Source organism: Strongylocentrotus purpuratus, unplaced genomic scaffold (genome assembly GCF_000002235.5).
Source record: "Strongylocentrotus purpuratus isolate Spur 01 unplaced genomic scaffold, Spur_5.0 spur5_scaffold_15, whole genome shotgun sequence".
In the NCBI taxonomy this organism is placed as follows: domain Eukaryota; kingdom Metazoa; phylum Echinodermata; class Echinoidea; order Camarodonta; family Strongylocentrotidae; genus Strongylocentrotus; species Strongylocentrotus purpuratus.
The window spans coordinates 12,168,319-12,191,212 of record NW_022145600.1 but is presented as its reverse complement, the minus strand read 5'-3'; the positions used below and the strand labels follow the sequence as shown (position 1 = coordinate 12,191,212).

At 39.9% G+C, this 22,894-nt stretch overlaps 1 protein-coding gene across 1 annotated transcript; it reads right to left on the bottom strand.

Moving 5' to 3' along the window:
* Positions 1–1,745: 1,745 nt before the first annotated feature.
* Positions 1,746–13,071, bottom strand: LOC592079 (DNA cross-link repair 1A protein-like). The gene is made up of 10 exons (XM_030985592.1): positions 12,476–13,071; positions 10,357–10,841; positions 8,811–9,873; positions 8,093–8,226; positions 7,364–7,482; positions 6,438–6,581; positions 5,096–5,241; positions 3,256–3,416; positions 2,763–2,904; positions 1,746–1,988 (listed from the first exon to the last, which is right to left on the bottom strand). The coding sequence occupies exons 1-10, from the start codon at positions 12,969–12,971 to the stop codon at positions 1,777–1,779; spliced, it is 3,102 nt and encodes a 1,033-aa protein (XP_030841452.1). The 5' UTR covers positions 12,972–13,071; the 3' UTR covers positions 1,746–1,776.
* Between the last annotated feature and the right edge of the window lie 9,823 nt (positions 13,072–22,894).

The following is a 22,894-nucleotide window of genomic DNA, read 5'->3' as shown; positions in this document are numbered from 1 at the left end:
ATATACACAGAGTATATTGTATATCACTATTAGAAAGGCAGTATCTTGAAATGATGTGTAACATCAACCCATGACTTGAAATTAAGCCATTAGTAACTACAACTGTGTGCCCTGTTGCCACTCATTCACAAGAAGAAACTGACTAGTAACTACACATTATCTGGAAAGACTCTTTCAACAGAAATGCAATGTTTTTCATTACAGAGTCTACCGGAGCTAGAAGGGCATCGATTCTATATTAAAGCCCACTGCACTAATCATAGCTACTTGCGCCCTCTATGAAGCAAAAAATGCCTAATCGGTGACCATTGGTCCCCCATGATGCCCTTTTTCTTATGTTAATTGAGAGCTGACTTGATGAGATAACCACCTGTCAGTGACCTTGCAGGGAGGTCTAATCCCCTCTGGCCAAACTAGTACAGACGGGCTGAGAGTGTATGGGTCAACACCCTTTGGGCTACAAACAAATGATATATATCCTCAGAGATAACAAGTGAGGTGTGATTATGCAGGATCAAACAATTTAATACTATAGAATGTGAATGTTAAAGGGCAGTTTTTTGGACGTGTGGTTGCTTAAAGATCAAAACCCTCTACAGCAATTAAACTGTGCATTCCATCAGCTGCATATAGTGGTAGAAATAATATCAAGTATGGATCTACTTCCATGATGAACTCTAAGGTAATAAACTGAGATCTTTAAACCCTCCTTGTATAAAGCAAATGATGTGTCGGTGATGAGGAAGATGGGAACAGCAATCAATATGTACGCAGCATAGTTGTTTTTACTACATTTCACATACTTATCTGTCTACTAACCCTTTGCCTAAAGGAACCTAATGGTCCATATATTACCGGTAAGCTTATGGGAATTCATAGGTTTACATATCATGAATATTCAAGACTACCAACAGTCCTTTTCAGGACTACACACATTCAAGAAAGAAATATTAAGGAGAGTCCTTTCCAGGTCTCCCCAATCCTCCCCATCTCTCACAAGCCTACTGTACATCTACATCACCATGGAAGCCGATACTTATGAGCAGCATCTAACATGAATATTGTTGTCAACAACACTTTTCTGCATCTCTTACTCTAGCTTTCTTAAATCACTTCCTAAACAAGTTCTACCATTTACAACATCAAAGACTGGTTTCCTGGTTGGTGACCTTTCTGGATACCCTGTACCCCCAGTGACCTAGAAGGGATCAACGCCAAGGCCAGACCTAGCTGCCTCCTGCACTGGGCCGGGCTTGTGAAGAAGAAGACTGTCCTTTCTACAGAATCCATCATTTAAAAACTTCATCCACAGCCTTGCATGATTCGGGGTTCCACTGTTTACCACAGGAAGGATCTTGTATCTTTATAAATACAGTCAAACCTGTCTATAGCGACCACCCAAGGGAAACACAAAAAGTGGTCTTTGTAGATACGTGGACAGGTGGTCTTTGAAGACAGGTTCTATTGGTACATGTTTCAATGAGAATCCATTTTTAACGGAAACAACAAATGTGGTCTTTGTAGATAGGTGGTCACTAAAGCAGGTTTTACTGTATTTAGCTTCTTTTCTCTTGCCATCACCTCGCTACTTAAACCAGTTCTTGTTTTTTCTCAGATTGGAGCCTAGTTGGTGACGACGGCCTACCGTTCATCTTCATCCATCTTCCGAAGATGTCCTCCATGGTCTTACATAATTTGCTATTTCCGTTCTAGACCTGAGGAAGGGTCATGTCTTGTCTTTTGGACCTCGCCTCTTTCTCACTGTTTGTCATCGCACTACTTAAACCAGTTCATGATCTTAACAGATTTGAGCCTAGTTGGTGACGATGACTGTCCATCCTCTGCCGTCCATCTTTTGAAGATATCCTCCATGGCTTTGCGTTTCTGTGGGTTTCCGTTGTTGACTGTGGGTAAGATCTTGTCAGCACTTATGAACTGAACAAAGCGCTTCATCTCAGAGTAGCTGCTGTGTTCACTGTATGGTATTCCTGAAAGAAAAACATCACAACAAATTTCATTTACTGGTACGAAGATTTTCTTCCCTCTTAAACTATCAAGATGATAATGTGACCTCCTTCTAATTTTGGGAAAGATCAAAACAGATATTTCAATCAGGGAAAAGCATTAGAATAGGTGACAAGAGAGAAAGGATAACTTGAACCAAGCTTTAATCTTTTAGCACCAAGGCTGCCAAATATTGAATGCCCTTTTGTAGCTGGTATATTATTTTTTGCCAGAATTGCAATTTTAAGATCGATTCTGTACAAAAACAAACAAGGTGCAACTGTGGAAATATATTTTGAATTTTCTGGGACCATACACACTAATATCTATTCTGAAGAAATAATGACAGTGGTGGTGGTGGTGGTGGTGGTGGTGGTGGTGGCGGCAGTGGTAGTAGTGGTGGTGTGGTGGTGGTGGTTATAGTGGCGATGGTAGTAGTAGCGGTAGAGGCGATGGTGGTAGAGGTGGTGGTGGTGGTTATAGTGGTGGTGGTGGTGGTAGTGGTGGTGTGGTGTTGGTGGTTATAGTGGCGATGGTAGTAGTAGCGGTAGAGGTGGTGGTGGTTATAGTGGCGATGATAGTAGTAGTGGTAGAGGTGGTGGTGGATATATATTGGCGATGGTTGTTGTAGTGGTACAGGTGGTGGTGGTTATATTGACGATGGTAGTAGAAGTGGTAGAGTTGGTGGTGGTTATGGTGGCGATGGTAGTAGTAGTGGTAGAGGTGGTGGTAGAGGTGGTATTCTCATTATACTGTACCATAAATTGTTGATTTTCCACTCTTGGAAGGCTTGATATCTGAGGGTGATTCAACCTTATCACTGTGAGTCCAACCAGTAGGCTTGAAGGCAAGAATGTTGTCATATCTTGAACTGAACTGGGACAGGTACTCCTTCAGCTTCTGCATGAGGATTTGAGAACCATTCAAAGATATTGAATAATCTAATTGTTCAATAAATCAAATATAATGAAGAAATAAATATTGGCAAATTATCCAGAGCTCAATTCTTTTTAAAAGTCAAGTGTTAACAGAAATGTAAACTTTGGATACTAGTGAATAAACAAAATTGTCATAAGTGTGTACATGAATATAGAGCAAATAATTTCATATATTTTTCTTTTAGGGACACAAAACAATCTCCCTCCAGTTATCTAACATAATGAAATGAAGAGTATCTTGCAAGTCCCCTTTTTGGTTTATAAAAAACAAACCATCTTTGACTGAAATCATTATGACCACAAACACACTGACCTGGTGATTAAGCATATTCATGGCTATGACGTGAAGTCCACATGCAGATGTCTTGTTATCACGGGTTAGGAGTGACATCAGATCATCATCTTCAAGGCATTCCAAGACTTTCAACTTCCGAGAATCCACATATACCTTGCATTCCAGTGCTTCAGCAATAGCTGTAAAAAAGGAGAGCAACAAAGGACTGAAATACAGAAATAACATTTTGACTGATGCGTATTAAAGGGGGTGTAGCATGACGAGACTACATGTCTTTCTCGTGGCCTGACTCGGGGCCAATCAGGTATATTACGACTACTATTGCGACTGCAGTAATCACATGCGTGCAACATACGTGAAGCGTGAGGAGAACTTCGGTCTGTTAATCAAGTTGATTCGTTTACGTTCAGTTGTTCAAAAGAAGTCATAGATGGCGTTAACCAGTATTTGCCATGCTACACCCCCTTTAAAACTCAATGCTACATGCACTTATTCATGCTTCCTCACTATCCAAATGCAGAAAGCATTTCCATCTGAAAGAAGTCCCATAAGCAAAAGTACTAAAAGAAATCCCAAAGGCAAACACATCACATGGCTATCCTTGGCAAGGGATGAAAGATGAGATATTTAATAAATGCAAAATTGGTTGGATCGATCTGATTATGGATTATCCTTAAGAACAGCTGCACTTACCAACCTTGCAGGGCAAAAATTAGGAATCCCTCAACGCAAAATAGGGAATACAGTCATTTTATACATTTTGCACACAGAGTAAGAAAGGAATCTAGGGTTCATAACATTAGTGTGAGGGCCAAAAATTAGGAATCATTCCTCCAAAATAGGAATGGTTGACAGCTATGTAACATTGCATTGAGTATACCTAAGTGCATGACTACTTATCATCAGAGATACAATTTGCATGGTGCATAAATTACTTTTTAAACCATTTTGATGATTCATATTGTCTTCCTATTTTGACATAGATAATACAAGCAAGACACTAGCATTGTAATGCAACCCTTGTTATAAGACCAGGGGGTGTTTCACTAAGACAAAGATTGAATTTAAGTTGGACTTTAGTACTGGTAATGCGATTGCATTGCGAAAGAAAAGATGTGGAAAGGATCAGAAACAGTTGATCATGTAGCATGTAAGTATTGGTGTGCACTGCAAGGTTCTGGAGTCATCAAAATCATAATAAATTTGACCGAGTCTTGGTAAAGTAACAAGCACTGTACACAGAAAGTTATATATGGGACAACACACATGGTGTCGGGGCTAGTACTACCTTGATTTCCTTGTCTTTCTATGTAATCTTTCTTTGTAATCTTGAACATTCAGTGTAAGTTTCGTTTGATTCTATGAGAATCCATTTTCTTTTTTTCACCAGAACTGGAGTTTATCTTTAACTACGACAGGCTGTTTATGCCGCTGTTTGCTCTCACCATTTACTGGCATTGGTCTTACAAGGGATGTACAAATTATGGTCACAAATCTACAGAATTGACATATTTTGATAATTCGTTATTGAAGGAAAATATATTATCTAAAGATCATAATTGAGAGACCAATGGTGAGAGCAACCAGTGGCATGAATGGCCTGCCATATGTAAGTCCAACTTAGAGTCGATCTTAGTCTTTGTGAAACACTCCCCAGGCCAAACACAGTTTCACTTCTTAATCACAGATAATCATTACAGAGCATTTCTAAGGATTTTTTTTTTCTCTCAGTGATTGATAAATGATGTTGTAAAATTGCAAATTCTGAAGAGTCACAATGGATCTTTTGGTGTGGCACAAGTTGAACTTGTTTGCTTTCTCCCCATTCTTTGAAGTTCTTTTTCTCTTAATATCATACCTCTGAAAACCTTCTCTTTGCCAATTGTGTAGGTTGCACACACGATTAGGGTCTTCTTGTTTGATTTCACAGCCTGGACAGCTATCTTTACTGCAAACTCTATCACTTCAGTCTGAGATGGAAATTTGTACTGAGGATCACAGTACCTACAAATGATACATAAAATTAATGTTACATACTGTCCATCAAAATAGAATTTTAAGGGAAGTTCTTACAAATTTACTCTTAATTGTACTTGTAATTAAATATCTACTGTCTATTCATGTCTGTTTTTTCACTGGTATAAATTTACAAGTCAATTTACAGAAAGAAATAATCATAATTATAGACAGTTAAAGTAATGGTTGATATTCATAATGCAAACAGAACAATAAAAAGAGTCAAAATAGCGCAATTGAGTAGGTTACACAAAATAAATTATAAAGGATGCCCGGTGATGACAGACGGAGCAAGAGAGTAGAAGATAAGGTAGGCAGAAGACGTGGATAGAGCAGAGAAGAACAGATAGAAAGAGAGAGTGAGCCAAGAGTTGGATACATCCAATGTATTTTAGCTGTGTATACTGATATAATGAGGATAAGTTAATCTTTCAAATTCAATCAATATACAAGGTTAACAAAGGACAATATACTGCAAATGAAAACAAATGGGATTACAATCAGTAAATGTACAGCATAATGAGCATATAAAATAATAAAATACACTGAACAGCAACAACAACAACATTCATATGCACATAACAGATCAGATACTAAGCTCAAAGCTGAATATCTCATCAGCCAGAATGCTTATCAAATAGATAGAAAGCAACCTCAGGAGTGATCCATCTTTTCCAACTTCACAAGAAATAGTTCTTACCAACAGAATGGTATGCAGGTGTTGAAGCATATCCAAGACAAATTAAAAAAACAAATTTTCCAAAGTTAAAGATAAATTTGAGTTCTGGTCATGCAATAGCATGGTGAAAGAAACGGTGTGAAATCGATCAGAAAAGGTTGATACTCTAGCATACAAGTACTGGTGTGTACTGCAAGGTTCTGGAATCGTCAAAATTATAAGAGATTTGGCCCAGTCTTGGTAAAGTTACAAGCACTGTACACAGAAAGATGTATATGGGGGTACACAAACATGTGGCATATTTAGACTATGAAAGCATTCGAAGAGCCATGTTTTTGAGGATACAATTTTTATCTGATGTTCTTCCACACTTGCATAATAACAATGATAACGCTTACAAATTATTTGTCACCTCTTCCCAGAACTCAACCTTCTCTAATAAGCATCTCACTTCTCTCTTCATGCTCTTCGCATATCTTCGCCTTCAAACCATACCCTGACTTACGTAGTATCCAGATAGAGTTGGTTGACATGGCAACTGCTCAGTTGGGGATATAGCTCCATCTCAGCATCGGCCCTGAAGTCACCGGTATGTAGATAGATGACTCCTGATTTCAGCTTGTATAGGAACATCACAGCACCTGGGCAGCTGAAAAATGCAGTACAGACAAACCAGAGAAAAATTTATAATGTGCAGAGTGAAAATTCATAAGAGTTCTTAAACTAAATTATAGGCTCACTAATATATACATTACACATACACAGGCAAACATTTCAAAAACATTAGAAAATAAGAGAAGGGGACAATGAGAAAAAAATGAAATATATATATATATATAGAGAGAGAGAGAGAGAGAGAGAGAGAGAGAAGAGAGAGAGAGAGAGAGAGAGAGAGAGAAGGAACAGGGGGTGGGGAAGGGGGAGGATAAGGAAATAGATGTCAACAAGAGGAGACAACCCAAGAAAGAACATATAGAGAGGGAGAGAGAGCGAGAGAGAGGGAGAGAGAGCAACATACAGAGAGAAAGTGAGTGACAAGAGGAGGGAAGTAGTGGAAGGCAGCTCTGGTCATAATTTCAAGTGCTTAAATTCCCTGCAATCCGTATACTAGACATGGATCAAGAAATTAAACTAGAGATTAAATGCTTAGTCTAGGGGTCATAATCACCAGGCCAGGATTCAAACCTCAAGCTCTCTGAATGAGCATTAAACCAGATGACCCATGTCAGGTGTAATATGTAACAGAGAGTTTGAACTGTCAGACTATGTAACTCCATTGGCTCTGACTATAGCTCACAGAGACTGAAATATTATTCTTGTCACAAGGCTTTATGAATTGTCTCAAAGTCTGTGCCTGCAGACTATTTTCCCAGAGTGATCATAATTCATAGTTGTTTTTTAATTTGATTATAAATCATATAGTCCACTTACTGGTTTGCTTCGAGTAGTGTAACCTCCACGCCATCTACTTTGCAAGGTTCATTCATGGGTAAAATCTTCACATATTCAGCAGCTACATTCAGTCTGGATATCACAAGATTTCCTGTTACCTGATGTACAAGAAAAGAACAGGTTGATACATGAACCCATTGACTACTGAATTCATTTAGTGCTATAGGTTTAATACCAAAACCCTCTAGTTACAGTAGTTAATTGTGTTAAGGGGATAGTGGGAGAAAGAGGGTAGAAAGAGTAAGAAAATAAGATGTTGAGAGTGAAAGAGAGGGCGGGGAGGGGGAGATGTAGATGTAGTCATGTAGATACATTTCAACATTAAAAAGTGGATGAGAGTATCATGAGAGCAATATAAAGATTTAAAACTCTACATCAAATATTTTTATCGCTGCACAAATAAAATGATATTGATTATTTATTGATTGAATGTCTGCTTTCAAATAATTGTTCAAGAAATAAATTCCTTTAAAGTCTATCTGCACTACTTTGGCCAGGAGGGATTAGACCTCCCTGCATAATCTATGGCAGGTTGTAATCTCATCAAATCAGCTCTCAATTAACATAAGAAAAAGGGGACCATGGAGGATTAATGGTCACCACTTAGGCTTAGATTACTATCTAGGGGGCGCAAGTAGCTATAAGTAGTGCAGTGGGTCTTTAAAGTTTGAGATTTCATCTGCAATCACTCTCAAGCTGATTCTATACCTTGCTACAGTAGAGCTGTTGGTCAAAGTGCTTGGTGAGACCACCATAGTGATCATAGTGGAAGTGACTTAAGAAGTACGCTTTGCATCCTGGGATAACACCATACCTGAAGGCATCCACTGTGAAAGATGTATCTGATAACGAGGTAAATGTTGGAGAGAAAGAAGGGCAATATGTCTTTAGTGTCTCCTTGACATTGATTTACAGTGTATCTATGTATTATACTAACATCTTTAATGGATTTGCAAGATTGAAAATGATGTGTTAAATGATATTCTTTTTCATGTGATATTAACTCCAATGAATTGTGAAATTGTGAACTTGCATGCATGCATAAATAAATGATTAAAGAGAGCCTTATAAATGCAGAAACATGTCTTACCAAACTTACTTTTGGTAATTCACAGACAAAACTGATGGGTTAATAACTTAATATCTTTTATTATTAAATTAATTATCATATATGTACCTTGTTTGCTTGTATTATTTGTTGTTGTTATACTCCTTTATGTTCCTGGAAATTTAATACAATAATCACTACATTTTTTCCTCTCCAAACTAAACCACCTCAAAGTTAATAATTAGCTTCCCTGCTTAAATCAAATCATGTGATTCATGGATTCTATGGACAAGCAACGTGTAATGGAAAACACAGTAACATAAAAGTGCTGAAAATTATTTCAAAGAAGTTTAATTGTACTGGAGCAGTATTGTTTACCTGGCATCTTTTTGTAGAAGGGACATTCCTTGCGACTGCTGTTCCCCCATTCCTTCTTCCCCTCGCCTTCTCCTTTGTTCTTCTTGTATGTCTGCTTTGCTCCTCTCCACTGTCCCTTCTCCTGGATCTTCTGAGATGGTGGCTCTACTTTTGGTGCAGGTTTACACCCCAAAAAGAAGTCTAATGTTCCCTGTTTCGATGATGGCTCTACTTTTGGTAAAGGTTTGCACCCCAAAAAGGAGTCCAGTGTTCCCTGTTTCTTAAGCTTTGGAGTGACTGCTGGAGTCGATGTGGAGGTGTTATGCACGCTAGATTGTCTTGAGTATTCTTCGTCTTTTGCTGACATTGCACTTCTTGCATCACTTGTCCCCCATCCAGACGTTGATGGTCTCTCTTCCTTATTCGGGAGTTCTTCCTCCTCATCATCCACTTCCATGTCTTCCTCTCCATCTTCTGAACACTCTGCCGCATCATCTGATTTGCCTGGAAGATTGCTGACACCAGGAATGTTGAACAAACTCTGGCTGGGTTCGTCTTCTGAAAATACCACAGCTTGATGCATTTTTCCTTCATGGTCGTCTAAAGTAGGGACAATTTCTTTGTTCTTATCAAGATTGCTGACGGTAAGAAATTGTCCTTCTTTGTTCTCACCAGGAATGTTGAACAAACTCTGGCTGTCTTCATCTTCTGAAAACACCACAGCTTGATCCATTTCCCCTTCACGGTGGTCCAAAGAAGGTACAGGAGGGTTAATGAGACTCTTGCTCTCTTCCTTCTGGCTTCCATCTTCCAGGGTGTCTTGACCTTTAACCTCACCATCTATTTTTGACCCCTGACCTCCAATATCAGAAGAATCATCCCCATTGGCATCAGCAAAAAAGAAATCCTCTAAGGTCGTATCATCATCATCATCATCATCTTGAATTGGAGCTGGAGGAACCTCAATGAAGTTTGGAGGATTAGACTTCTTGGGCCGATTTCTTGACGTTGCGTCGTCATCCTCCTCAAAGTTGGAATTCTGTGAAGAAAAAAGCAACTCACTTCCTTCACTGGCTGCATCATCCTGGATACAAAAGAAATGTTCATCTGTTAGCTTATCAACATCATTTGCCACACTCTGTGGATTCTTGGGTACCCTCTTCATATCTTGTTTTGGTTTAAGTTTAACAAATTCATCCTTACAATCTGCCTTTGACCCAGCATCATCAGCAGTCAATACTTTTGTCTTCTTAAAATTGTTCTGGTCTCTACACTCTGGCTCACTTTGATCACTTGCAAATATATCCATATCACTTTTGACCAGTTCACTTTCACCACTTGCAAAAATATCCATATCACTTTCGACAAATGGTTGAGAGTCTTCAGAAACAGAGGACCATGAGGGTGGGTCAAAAGTCACATTTGTTTCCAAATTGGAAAGGGGAGAGTGCGAAGCTCTATTAAATACGGCACCAAGTGTTTTCTGCTCAAGACCAAGGGTACTTAAGGTCAAGTTGGTTAGGGTGGACTGATCAGGGTCTTTCTTCAATGTATTGTCTTTACTTACACTTTTCTGGTTCTCTGTATAAGATGTTTCACTTTCTCCTAGATTTTCACGCTTTGGTGTAGGCATCTCTTCTTTATTTGCTAGTATCCTATCCAAGGTTCTTTGATTTCTGTTGATTACTCCTTTTGCAGATTTCCTGGCAGTGTTTTTTAATTTGGACTTAGGTTGTGAGGGAGCAATTTGAGAAGAGCATTGTTCCCTAGGGGTTAATATGACCCTTTCACCTTTAATTTTGCATTCATAGTCCCCCTTTGGAGTACTGTGGTACATGGATGGTGCTGCTGCTGGCTTTGAAGAGGAAGGTATTTCAAAATCACTGTCTGACGTCATGACCTCTGGCTCTGCTTTCAAAGAAGTGAACCTATCATCCATCATTGATGAATCGTCAGGTTTCATCTCTGATCTGACTAGAGCTAGCAGATCGTGGCTGAACTTCTCATAGTGGCTCAAGATTGTGATGTTGCAAAACTGACCTTCTGGACATTCTGTAATGTCAACAGAAATTAAAGGGTATTGAAAATGTTTGAAGAAAAATTGATTGGAGCTCTAGAATGCATGCAATAATTATCATTTTTGAGAGGTTACTTTAGTCTTTAGAATCAAATAATTAATTTAAGTATCGAGAATTAGACACTAGAGAGATGTATAATAGTTAGAAAGTGCAATAAAATAAAGTATGAGTATATGATGTTTGAGCAGTTTTTAGTAAAGATTATTTTGAAACAAATGAAAAATCTGAAAAATTAAAGCATATATGGATTATGGAGATATCTTATACATAATAACAATCATGTAACTTTGTAAAATAAAATGTCACCTCAGACAGTTTAGAAAAATATTTATTCTAAAGAAGGGAAAAATATGTTGTCAAAAAAAAGTAGTAATATGGGAAAAATGAAATAACATAACATTGGAAGCACTAGTGTACTTATTGCACCAACACCAGTATTCTCATTCCCACTCCATAGACGCTACACATAAATTGTGGGTGACGCCGTGACGGAATGAATCATGCCCAGTGTGAAAGTGCAGTGCAGTATTGCCATTGAAATTAATAGTTTATTATTTAAACTAGACCGAAAGCTTCAGTCTCTATACCGTCGGTTGTTCCACTGAGACTACGTCTGGCTCCACTAGACCTCCGGTTATAGAGACAGAACGATCGCCTATGCCAGCCTATGTTGAAGATATCACGGCTAGATTTTAGCCGTTAGGCCCCTCCCACAAACATGAACAAACTTGCCACGGCCGTATTGTTATGCCCCCAAAATCCCCCAAAATGTCATTTTACCTCGTGCATATCCAATTTTACATTAGGCCTAGGCTATAATACATCGGTTCCACTTACTAACTTGATTGAAATAATCTGTTTAATGATCCCTTTTAAGGAAATTATGGGTCAAAATCGACATCCATGTTGAAAATCTTGCAAGCCGTGTTAAACTCTCGCTGCCGTCACTCTCATCCCTTCTAGTCTACGCCGAAGGCAAAATGATTATGAAGGAAAAACTGTGCGCCATCTACACGTTCGTAATGGCGTTATCACAGTTTTTCCTTCATAATCATTTTTGCTTTCGGCGTAGACTAGAAGGGATGAGATTGATGGCAGCGAGAGTTTAACACGGCTTGCAAGATTTTCAACATGGATGTCGATTTTGACCCATAATTTCCTTAAAAGGGACCATTAAACGGATTATTTCAATCAAGTTAGTAAGTGGAACCGATGTATTATAGCCTAGGCCTAATGTAAAATTGGATATGCACAAGGTAAAATGACATTTTGGGGGATTTTGGGGGCATAACAATACGGCCGTGGCAAGTTTGTTCATGTTTGTGGGAGGGGCCTAACGGCTAAAATCTAGCCGTGATATCTTCAACATAGGCTGGCATAGGCGATCGTTCAGTCTCTATAACCGGAGGTCTAGTGGAGCCAGACGTAGTCTCAGTGGAACAACCGACGGTATAGAGACTGAAGCTTTCGGTCTATATTTAAACACATTAAATATTATTAACAAATTTAAACAGATGTTACAGATCTATAAAATATACTGATAAATATGTTAAGACTTATTATTCATGATTACTGGACAAACTTATAAATCTTTTAGAGAATAATTACCATTGTCTGGTTTTGGAAGTTCAAGGCAGTCTTGTATATGCTGTCCTGGAGAAGTTAAATGAATTGAGCAAAACGGTGCTTGACAAATTGGACAATATCCTTGTAATTCGTCTCCAGTTTCACATTTATTATCATGATTATTCTCAGTGTTTGTCATTTCTTTCTTCATTTTGTGCTGCTTTTTCCCTGATTTATTAGCAGGAGTCCGACTCGGCTGGCTTGCACAAACACTCTTGCTCGGTTTTTGTGAAGAATCAAATATTTTTCGACGACTTAGATGATTAGTTGGTCTGGAGCTGGGGGTCACGCCGCCACATTGGGACTGGGGAATCCCCGACATGTCCCGCGGCCGCGGAGTAGACTGACTTGACGAGGTACCGTTTTGCTGAGATGACGAAAATTGGTCCTCAGATTTTCTAAACCTCTTCAAACTAGGCCTGTGCATCCACTCTTCGTCATCATCTTCACTCTTTGCTGATGAATTTTTGGATGCCATTCTGAACAAGTCAAATAGAATGTGATTTAACTAAAAACGTTTAACTCTAGCCTATCATTAGCATCATTGAGTACACAGCTCAGCTATATCTTGTCATGTTGAAATTGGGTGAAGCTTTTCTTCACACACCTAATCGGAGATGAAGGTAGCCCATCTTGTGTAAAAAATGCCAATTTGATAAGTGTAAGGATCGCATTGTACACGTACAACCGCTATACTACACACACGCAATATATTCTTTGTGTATTGTATCCATCAGGCATGATCAGTGCAACGATGGCTGGCTACCAATTAAAATAGGCATGGTGGTCGGATATAATGAGAGTAGACGATGGAGGGGGGGGGGGGGGGGGGGGGTAAAGCTCAGTACTTAGGGGCAAATCAAAGAATTATACTAAGACCTCACCTCATTTATGTTAGAAATTAAAACGTTATTATCTTCTTTCGAATTGCAATATATCCCCGCACCATAATTATAAGCATGTCATGCATATATATGCTTTTTCTCTGGGAAAGGGGACATTGACTCTTTAAATACCAAATCTCATAAACTATTCACCATTATGTCACCGTCATATACATATTTTCTATGGATATAATTTTTCACGATCTCAATTTTTCACCACCCTAGCGCCATGTACATTGTCTATGGATAAAGTGGAATATTAACTCTTCACCACCCTACGCTAACTTTTCACCACCCTACCGTCATGTACTTTGTCTATGGATAAACTGGAATATTAACTCTTCACCACCCTACGCTAACTTTTCACCACCCTAGCGTCATGTACATTATCTATGGATAAGCTGGAATAATAACTCTTCACCACCCTACGCTAACTTTTCACCACCCTACCGTCATGTGCATTGTCTATGGATAAGCTGGAATATTAACTCTTCACCACCCTACGCTAACTTTTCACCACCCTACCGTCATGTACATTGTCTATGGATAAGCTGGAATATTAACTCTTCACCACCCTACGCTAACTTTTCACCACCCTAGCGCCATGTACAGTGTCTATGGATAAACTGGAATATTAATTTTTCACCACCCTACGCTAACTTTTCACCACCCTACCGTCATGTGCATTGTCTATGGATAAGCTGGAATATTAACTCTTCACCACCCTACGCTAACTTTTCACCACCCTAGCGCCATGTACAGTGTCTATGGATAAACTGGAATATTAATTTTTCACCACCCTACGCTAACTTTTCACCACCCTAGCGTCATGTACATTATCTATGGATAAGCTGGAATAATAACTCTTCACCACCCTACGCTAACTTTTCACCACCCTACCGTCATGTGCATTGTCTATGGATAAGCTGGAATATTAACTCTTCACCACCCTACGCTAACTTTTCACCACCCTACCGTCATGTACATTGTCTATGGATAAGCTGGAATATTAACTCTTCACCACCCTACGCTAACTTTTCACCACCCTAGCGCCATGTACAGTGTCTATGGATAAACTGGAATATTAATTTTTCACCACCCTACGCTAACTTTTCACCACCCTACCGTCATGCTGTGCATTGTCTATGGATAAGCTGGAATATTAACTCTTCACCACCCTACGCTAACTTTTCACCACCCTAGCGCCATGTACAGTGTCTATGGATAAACTGGAATATTAATTTTTCACCACCCTACGCTAACTTTTCACCACCCTACCGTCATGTGCATTGTCTATGGATTATTAACTCTTCACCACCCTACGCTAACTTTTCACCACCCTAGCGTCATGTACATTATCTATGGATAAGCTGGAATAATAACTCTTCACCACCCTACGCTAACTTTTCACCACCCTACCGTCATGTGCATTGTCTATGGATAAGCTGGAATATTAACTCTTCACCACCCTACGCTAACTTTTCACCACCCTAGCGCCATGTTCATTGTCTATGGATAAGCTGGAATATTAACTCTTCACCGCCCTACGCTAACTTTTCACCACCCTACCGTCATGTACATTGTCTATGGATAAACTGGAATATTAGTTTTTCACCACCCTACGCTAACTTTTCACCACCCTATAGCGCCATGTACATTGACTATGGATAAACTGGAATATTAATTTTTCACCATCCAATTACAATACAGTTTATTGAAGTTTAAACGGGTATTATGTCCTATGTGCAGGCCAAAAATAATGACGAGGTTAAATTCCAACGTAATTTGAATGATAATAATAATTTAGAACTTCCCTCAAAACCAAAAGGTTTGAAAATGTCTTTTTGTGAGAAAATAATGATCATTAGTTGTCGAATTGATTTTAGCGAGCACGCTCGTTTAATTAGTCTGATTTTTACATAATAGACATGTACATTTAGTACATGTAGAGAGGCGCGGATCCAGGAGGGGGCGAGCGGGCCTTGCCCCCCCCCCCCCCGAAAAAAAGGAGAGAAAGAAAAGGAAAAGAAGGGAAAGGGAAAGAGGAGAAAAAGGAGAAAAAGAGGAAGAAGAAAAGAAAAGAGGGAAGAAGGAGATCGGGGGGGGGGGGGCAAAAGGAATTGCCTCCCATGCTGCTGCCCCCCCCCCCCCCAATCAAAAATTAAAAGAGAAGGAAGGAAAGGGAAAGAAAAAAGGAAAAGCTGAGATAAAGGGAAGGAAAAAAGAGGAAGAAGAAAAGAAAAGAAGGGGGATATCAGTTGCAATTTTCCCGATCGGGGGGGGGGGTGGAGGCAAAAGGCCCTTGCCTCCCCCCCCCCCCCCCCCCCGTCCCCGCGTTAAAAAAAAAAGAGAAGGAAGGAAAAGGAAAAGAGGAGAGCTAAAAGGGAACAAAAAAGAGGAAGAAGAAAAGAAAAGGGAGAAAAGAAGGGGAGATCAGTCAACAATGTGTGGAGCGGAGTGGGCCCCCCCCCCCCAGGCAAACTTAAAAGAGAGAGAAGGGAAGGGAAAGGGAAAGAGGAGAGAAAGGGAAAGAGCAAAAAGAGAATGAAGAAAGGTAAGGGATATCAGTTGTAATTTTCTCGTCAACAAGGTGTAAATCGGGGGGGGGGGGGGGGCACTGGCGTACTGATAGGGGAGGGGGGGGGGCTTTGGGGAAATAAAATTCAAACGTGGTTTATTTCTAATTCCATAACGGTGGTTTACAAATAATGCTGAAATGACATAATTTCCCGAGATTTTTCATCACTTTTAAGTAAATTGTACTTTTGTATGCGTTTGTTGGAAAATGACAAATTCCTAAATTTACAGCCAGGCAAGAAAATGCTTCTTGAGATGCCTACATGTCAGGGCCCGCGGAACGGCGGGGATCGGGATCCTCGAGCCCCCCCCCCCCCACTTTTTTTTGAAAAAGTATATTAAAGAGAAATAGAAAGAAAGAGAGCAAGAAAGAAAAAATAGTTAACTGCCAGTGTCACATTATAATGATGTATCAAAATATGCTCATCTGACCATGATTAAATAAATGCCTAAAACCACGACGGCTCAGCCCCCTGGATTCCACCTAGGGCCCTAAGGCGGGCCCCTTGATACACATCTGACCGTAATTGAGTGCCTAAAACCCTTGAGTTTCCGGGGGCTCCGCCCCCGGAACCCCACGCCAATTAGTGACCTGCAAATGTCACAATTAGGTATCAAAATAATGCTCATCTGACCGTAATTAAATGCCTAAAACCCCTGAACTTCCGGGGGCAGACAAGGTATCAACATAAGTTCATCTGACTGCAGGCGCGTAGCCAGGGGGCGGTGGGGTGGTATGATGTATCAAAATATGCTCATCTGACCATGATTAAATAAATGCCTAAAACCACGACGGCTCAGCCCCCTGGATTCCACCTAGGGCCCTAAGGCGGGCCCCTTGATACACATCTGACCGTAATTGAGTGCCTAAAACCCTTGAGTTTCCGGGGGCTCCGCCCCCGGAACCCCACGCCAATTAGTGACCTGCAAATGTCACAATTAGGTATCAAAATAATGCTCATCTGACCGTAATTAAATGCCTAAAACCCCTGAACTTCCGGGGGCAGACAAGGTATCAACATAAGTTCATCTGACTGCAGGCGCGTAGCCAGGGGGAGGTGGGGTGGTCCCCCAAAAAACGCGTAGCTAGGGAGCGCGGGAGGGGAAAACTGAATTCAGACGAAGAATATTTTCGAGAGCGGTACAACGAATCGTCTTCTTTCTCTAATAACTTAATGAAACGTAAAAGCTTCCGCGCTTCGCACGGGGGGGGGGGGGGGAACTGAAGTTAGACAAGGATTAAGAGTCAAGAACGATACAACGAATCGTCTTCTTTCTCTAATGATTTAATGAAACGTAAAAGCTTCCGCGCTTCGCGCGGGAGGGGGGGGGGGGAAACTGAATTTAGACGAAGATTAAGAGTCGATAACGGTACAACGAATCGTCTTCTTTCTCTAATAATGTTTTGAAATGTTAAAGCTTCCGCGCTTCGCGGAGGAGGGAGGGAGGAAACTCGCCCCTACTTGCACCCACCCCCCTTCCAATTACGTCACTGCTGGTCATCATAACGTACCAATATTTGGCTCGCATGATTTCAAATTTGCCCCCCCCCCCCTCCCTAAGAAATCCTGGATCCGTGCCTGCATGTAATGCTCATTTACCCCTTACAGCTCTATTTATTACCAAAGCAAGCCAATCATTCATTCAATAGCGTCTGACAGTCAAGTCTTAAAAGTAAACAGGTTTCCTTGTATAATTTGAATTCTATAGGACACTGCTGACAGATAGGACATACGTGACATATTCACAATTCCTGCAAAGTTCTTCAGACTTTCATGTTGGCTGAAAAAGAGATCATGGGGTTCAAATAAAACCTTTAAGAGATTTATTATTTCCGATCGGTGGGTTTATGTATAAGCAATTGCTTCACGAGGATGAACTGAAATAACAAGTTGCGATCCCCTTCTGTCGCCTATATAAATTTAAAAAAAATATATAGTGCTTCATATGTAGACGGGTGAGATACTTTAACAATGAAACAGTCCTCTTTATTTAACAGACTATCAAACAAATTATAAAACTTGCACTCTCCAAAATATTATCGTCAAGAATTTAAAATTCTATTGTGCTAGCCTGTATATCTTTTTCTAATACAACTGTAGAGAAAACATATATTGTACCATTCTGTAATATGTGGAATATATTTTACAAATGAACCTCAATATACCTGGCAAATGCGCAATTACACCTTGTTCCCGAAATATTTTGCGGTACCGCAAGACCTTATGGAGGTACATGCAACTGGGAAACTGTTGATTCGTCGGAAGTTTGCAACTTGAATGGATCTTATTTCAGTCGTTATGAATTCAAGAGAATCGGAAATGAACGGCGAAATTGTTGTGCTGTTTATGTAGGACCTCCAAACAATTCCACATTGATTCCAAAGGGATGACAACATAATGAAGCACAAAGGCAAAGCTGGTCTTGTAAATGTTTTTAATAATATGTGGTTTTCATTGTGACTTGGTTGCCATGTCTAATGTTTTAAATATGTGCACAGCTGCATTTGAGATGTAAACTGACTGTACAACATTAAATTTATCTCCCATATAATTATACTAGAGAGAATGTGAATAACAACGAATTTGTTAACAAGTTTGTGTTGTCTTGGTCTACAGAACACTATATTAATTAATGTCTGCAAGGGCGGTGGTAAAACATGAGATGGAGAGGGAGGAGTTAATTGTGATAAATCGTTATTGAACGAATTAATTAACATTTTGAATATACTAGTAAGAAAAATAAACTCGTATGAGAGTTTAAAAGCGTACATGCATGATTGTGTATATAAACGTAAACAGACATACAATAAAATGGGCAAATACCATTAATCCCTTTTCCATAACCAACAGGCACATTTGACACATGCTATAGAATGTAAGGAAGCTCCTTCTGTTGATGTTGTTTGTTTGAAACATTGTCTTATCTTATTTGTGTCGTGTATAATTATGGGAAAAGTGTTTGTACTTTAACATGTTAATACGTTTCCTGATCATGTACTTGACAGTACGTCATATAATATTATGCAGGCCGATTTGCAATGGTAAAAAGGCTGTTTGTGTCGACTAACAATCATCATTATGATCTCTTTAAAATTGAAATTAATGTACAATCTTGTACAGTATCTGAATGTAATACTTTCCCAGTTGCTAACTATGAATGTCATAGTCACAAGGGAGAGTGGTAAATGAGCAAAGAGACGCACTTTCGTCGCAACTTTCTTCTCTAATAGATAGGTTTGATATTACCATCTATATCATAGGCGCCGGAAGTGGGGGGCAGGGGGGGGGGGGGACAAAACGCATTTTGCCCCCCCCCCTCCCCTCCAAAAAAAAAACAAACAAAGCAGTAAAGGAGTAAACATGGTTTGTATTTTTAACCCAAAAGAACATAACAATAATAAAATCCTGAATTAAATCACGTATACAATTCCATTCAAAGAAAAGAAACGTTCACAGGAATTAAATTTCATAAACATTGCGCATGCCACCTATACGGTATTTATCAATGGATGTCTTTATAATAGCGCATATCATGGACATATTGTGCGCCGAGAATGGGAAAGCGTGTCTGTTTTTTTTGTTATAGGGGTGAGAAGACATGAGCCCCCGAACGCTGGCGTACTGATGGGGGGGGGGTGTATTTCTTATTCGATACCAGTGATTTACAAATGTTGTTGTTATGACATGATTTTCCGGTATTTTTTCTCCATTTTTTTTTGTAAGTCTTACCTTTTTATACGTTTGTTGGACGATAAGAAATTCCCAAATTACAGTCGAGCGAAAAATACGCTTATTTAGAAGCCTTTATGTCATGGTCTGCAAAGTTGCTGGGTTCGAGCCCCCCCCCCCCCCACCTCACTTTTTGAAAAAGTATGTTAAAGAGAAAAAGAAAGAAAGACGGAGAGAAAAAATAAGTGACCTGCCAATGTCACAAATAAGGTATAAAAAAAGCTCATCTGACCGTAATTAAATGCCTTAAACCCCAGAGCTTAAGGGGGCTCCGCCCCAAACCCCACCAAGGGCCTTAAGGCGGCCCCCTTGATGCTCATCTGACCGTAATATACCTAAAACCCCTGAGCTTCCGGGGGTTCTGTCCTTTGGATACTCATCTGACCGTAATTAAATACCTAAAAACCCCGAGCTTTCGGGGGTTATGCCCCCTAGACCCCACCAATGTCCCTAAGGCGGGCTCCTGGATGCTCATCTGACCGTAATTAAATACCTAAGCCCCTGAGCTTCCGGGGGCTCTGCCCCCTGGACCCACTATAGGGCGGGCCCCTGGATGCTCATCTGACTGTAGTTAAATATTAAAACCTCTGGGCTTCTTGGGGCTCCCCACCTGGAACACGTCAATGGCTTAAAGAGGGCCCCTGGATGCTCATCTAACCGTAATTTAATACCTAAAACCCCTGAGCTTCCGGGGCTCAGCCCCTTGACCCCCTACCGAGACTCATGCCCTGGACCCTACGCCAATTTACGCTCTAGCTGATCGTTAATACTCCACTTTGAAAAACGTTCCGCGGGAGCTGCATGTAACATGTAAGACTGGTGGTGATGCAGATTTTTTCGTCTGCCCCCCCCCCTTCCGAACGTTTTTTACTCATTACGTCACTGCCCCTGGAAAGCGAGCCCCCTGGAATGTTTGCCACCCCCAACCCCTCCCCCCCCCCAATCCCAAACTGTTTCCGGCGCGCCTGATCTATATAGTACTAGTACTGATTCTTTATTCTAATGTTGCCATGTATTACCGTAGAGGCTATGACTACGAGAATGAAGAAGAGAAAATGTTATATACTGTAATATCAATGAATTATAAAGCATAAGCGGATAACATGGGATTAATTTCTTCTTTCAAAATCGTTTCAAAATTACAGTAAGTTCATTGGCTGCATGTATCTCTTTCAAAAAGTGTTTGAACTAACTATAACAATCCCATTTTTGTCTTGATGTCTTGATTTGAAATGTCTTGATTTGAAATGTCTTGATTTGTAACTGTCCCTTATTACCTACGCATGTTGGTAATGAGAGACCTTTGGTGATGACGTCATAAATTATTTTTATCTTATTAATCAGTTACATCATGACCACAATTTTGTTTCCCAATAAAGAGAAGAAGTTACTAAAGAGAAAACAAAACTTTCTGTATGTGTAACATTTTTCATGTTTATGTAAATTATGGAAATGTGCTTAAAGGTAAAGACCAGTTATGGTCATGCGATTGCATTGTGAAAGAAACGTTGTGGAATCGATCAGAAAAGGTTGATCATATAGCATCTAGCATCTGCGAGGTTCTGGAATCATCAAAATGATAAGAAATTTGGCCCATTCTTCGTAAAGTTACAAGCACTATACACAGAAAGATGTACATGGGACTACCCTATATCTCTCACAGACCATGAGAGAAACAAATTTACCAAATATATGAATTAGTAGGCGGTTTCCCGGCAAATTTCTTTATCATCATGACTGTATTAGTCAAAACATATTCTTTCACAATGATTGGTAATGAGAGCTTCCATTTAATTTTTTGAAATTGGGGCGTTTCCAATACTGGTCTTTACCTTTAAGGGTCTCCAATTCCCCACACCTACCCTAGTACTAGAAATTAAAGAGGGCACTTACGAGAATGGAAAATGGACACTTATTGCAATGGAAAATGGGAACTTGTCGAAGGAAAAGGGGCACGTGTCAAAATAAAAGGGGCACTTATCAGAGTAAAAGGAGCACTATTCCTATGTAAAAAGGGGCACTTTTCGGGTGCTTGAAAAAGTGGGGGGGGGGGGGGGGCACTGTGCCCCTACTCCCCCCAGGAGGGCGGCCTCTGCTGGGGAGTATTCCTACCATATGGTCACCGTGAAGGCATAGGCATAACTAACACAAACTAACACGGTAAAGAGTTAATATTCCAGTTTATAGACAATGTACATGGCGCTATACGGTGGTGAAAAATTAATAGTGCAGTTTATCCATAGACAATGTATATGGCGCTGTAGGGTGGTGAAACGTTAGCGTAGGGTGGTGAAGAGTTCATAATTATTCCAGTTTATCCATAGACAATGTACAGGACGCTAGGGTGGTGAAAAGTTAGCGTAGGGTGATGAAGAGTTAATATTCCACTTTATCCATAGACAATGTACATAACTGAAGGGTGGTGAAAAGTTAGCGTAGGGTGGTGAAGAGTTAATATTCCACTTTATCCATAGACAATGTACATGACGCTAGGGTGGTGAAACGTTAGCGTAGGGTGGTGAAGAGTTAATATTCCACTTTATCCATAGACAATGTACATGACGCTAGGGTGGTGAAACGTTAGCGTAGGGTGGTGAAGAGTTAATATTCCACTTTATCCATAGACAATGTACATAACTGAAGGGTGGTGAAAAGTTAGCGTAGGGTGGTGAAGAGTTAATATTCCACTTTATCCATAGACAATGTACATGACGCTAGGGTGGTGAAAAGTTAGCGTAGGGTGGTGAAAAATTAACATTCCACTTTATCCATATATAGACAATGTACATGACGCTAGGGTGGTGAAAAGTTAGCGTAGGGTGGTGAAGAGTTAATATTCCAGCTTATCCATAGACAATGTACATAACTGAAGGGTGGTGAAAAGTTAGCGTACGTAGGGTGGTGAAAAATTAATATTCCAGCTTATCCATAGACAATGTACATGACGCTAGGGTGGTGAAAAGTTAGCGTAGGGTGGTGAAGAGTTAATATTAACATTTATCCATAGACATGTACATGGCGCTAGGGTGGTGAAAGTTAGCGTAGGGTGGTGAAGAGTTAATATTCCAGCTTATCCATAGACAATGTACATGGCGCTAGGGTGGTGAAAAGTTGAGATCGTGAAAAATTATATCCATAGAAAATATGTACATGACGGTGACATAATGGTGAATAGTTTCTGCGTATACCACCTTTCAAATATATAACAT

Bases quoted from the DNA above. Each gene is read 5' to 3' on its own strand.
- LOC592079 (XM_030985592.1), bottom strand. From the start codon at position 12,971: ATGGCATCCAAAAATTCATCAGCAAAGAGTGAAGATGATGACGAAGAG. The intron at 8,227-8,810 runs GTAAACAATACT...CCTCGTTATCAG, and splicing joins CTTCTACAAAAAGATGCCAG to ATACATCTTTCACAGTGGAT. The intron at 2,905-3,255 runs GTCAGTGTGTTT...ATCCTCATGCAG, and splicing joins TGAATATGCTTAATCACCAG to AAGCTGAAGGAGTACCTGTC.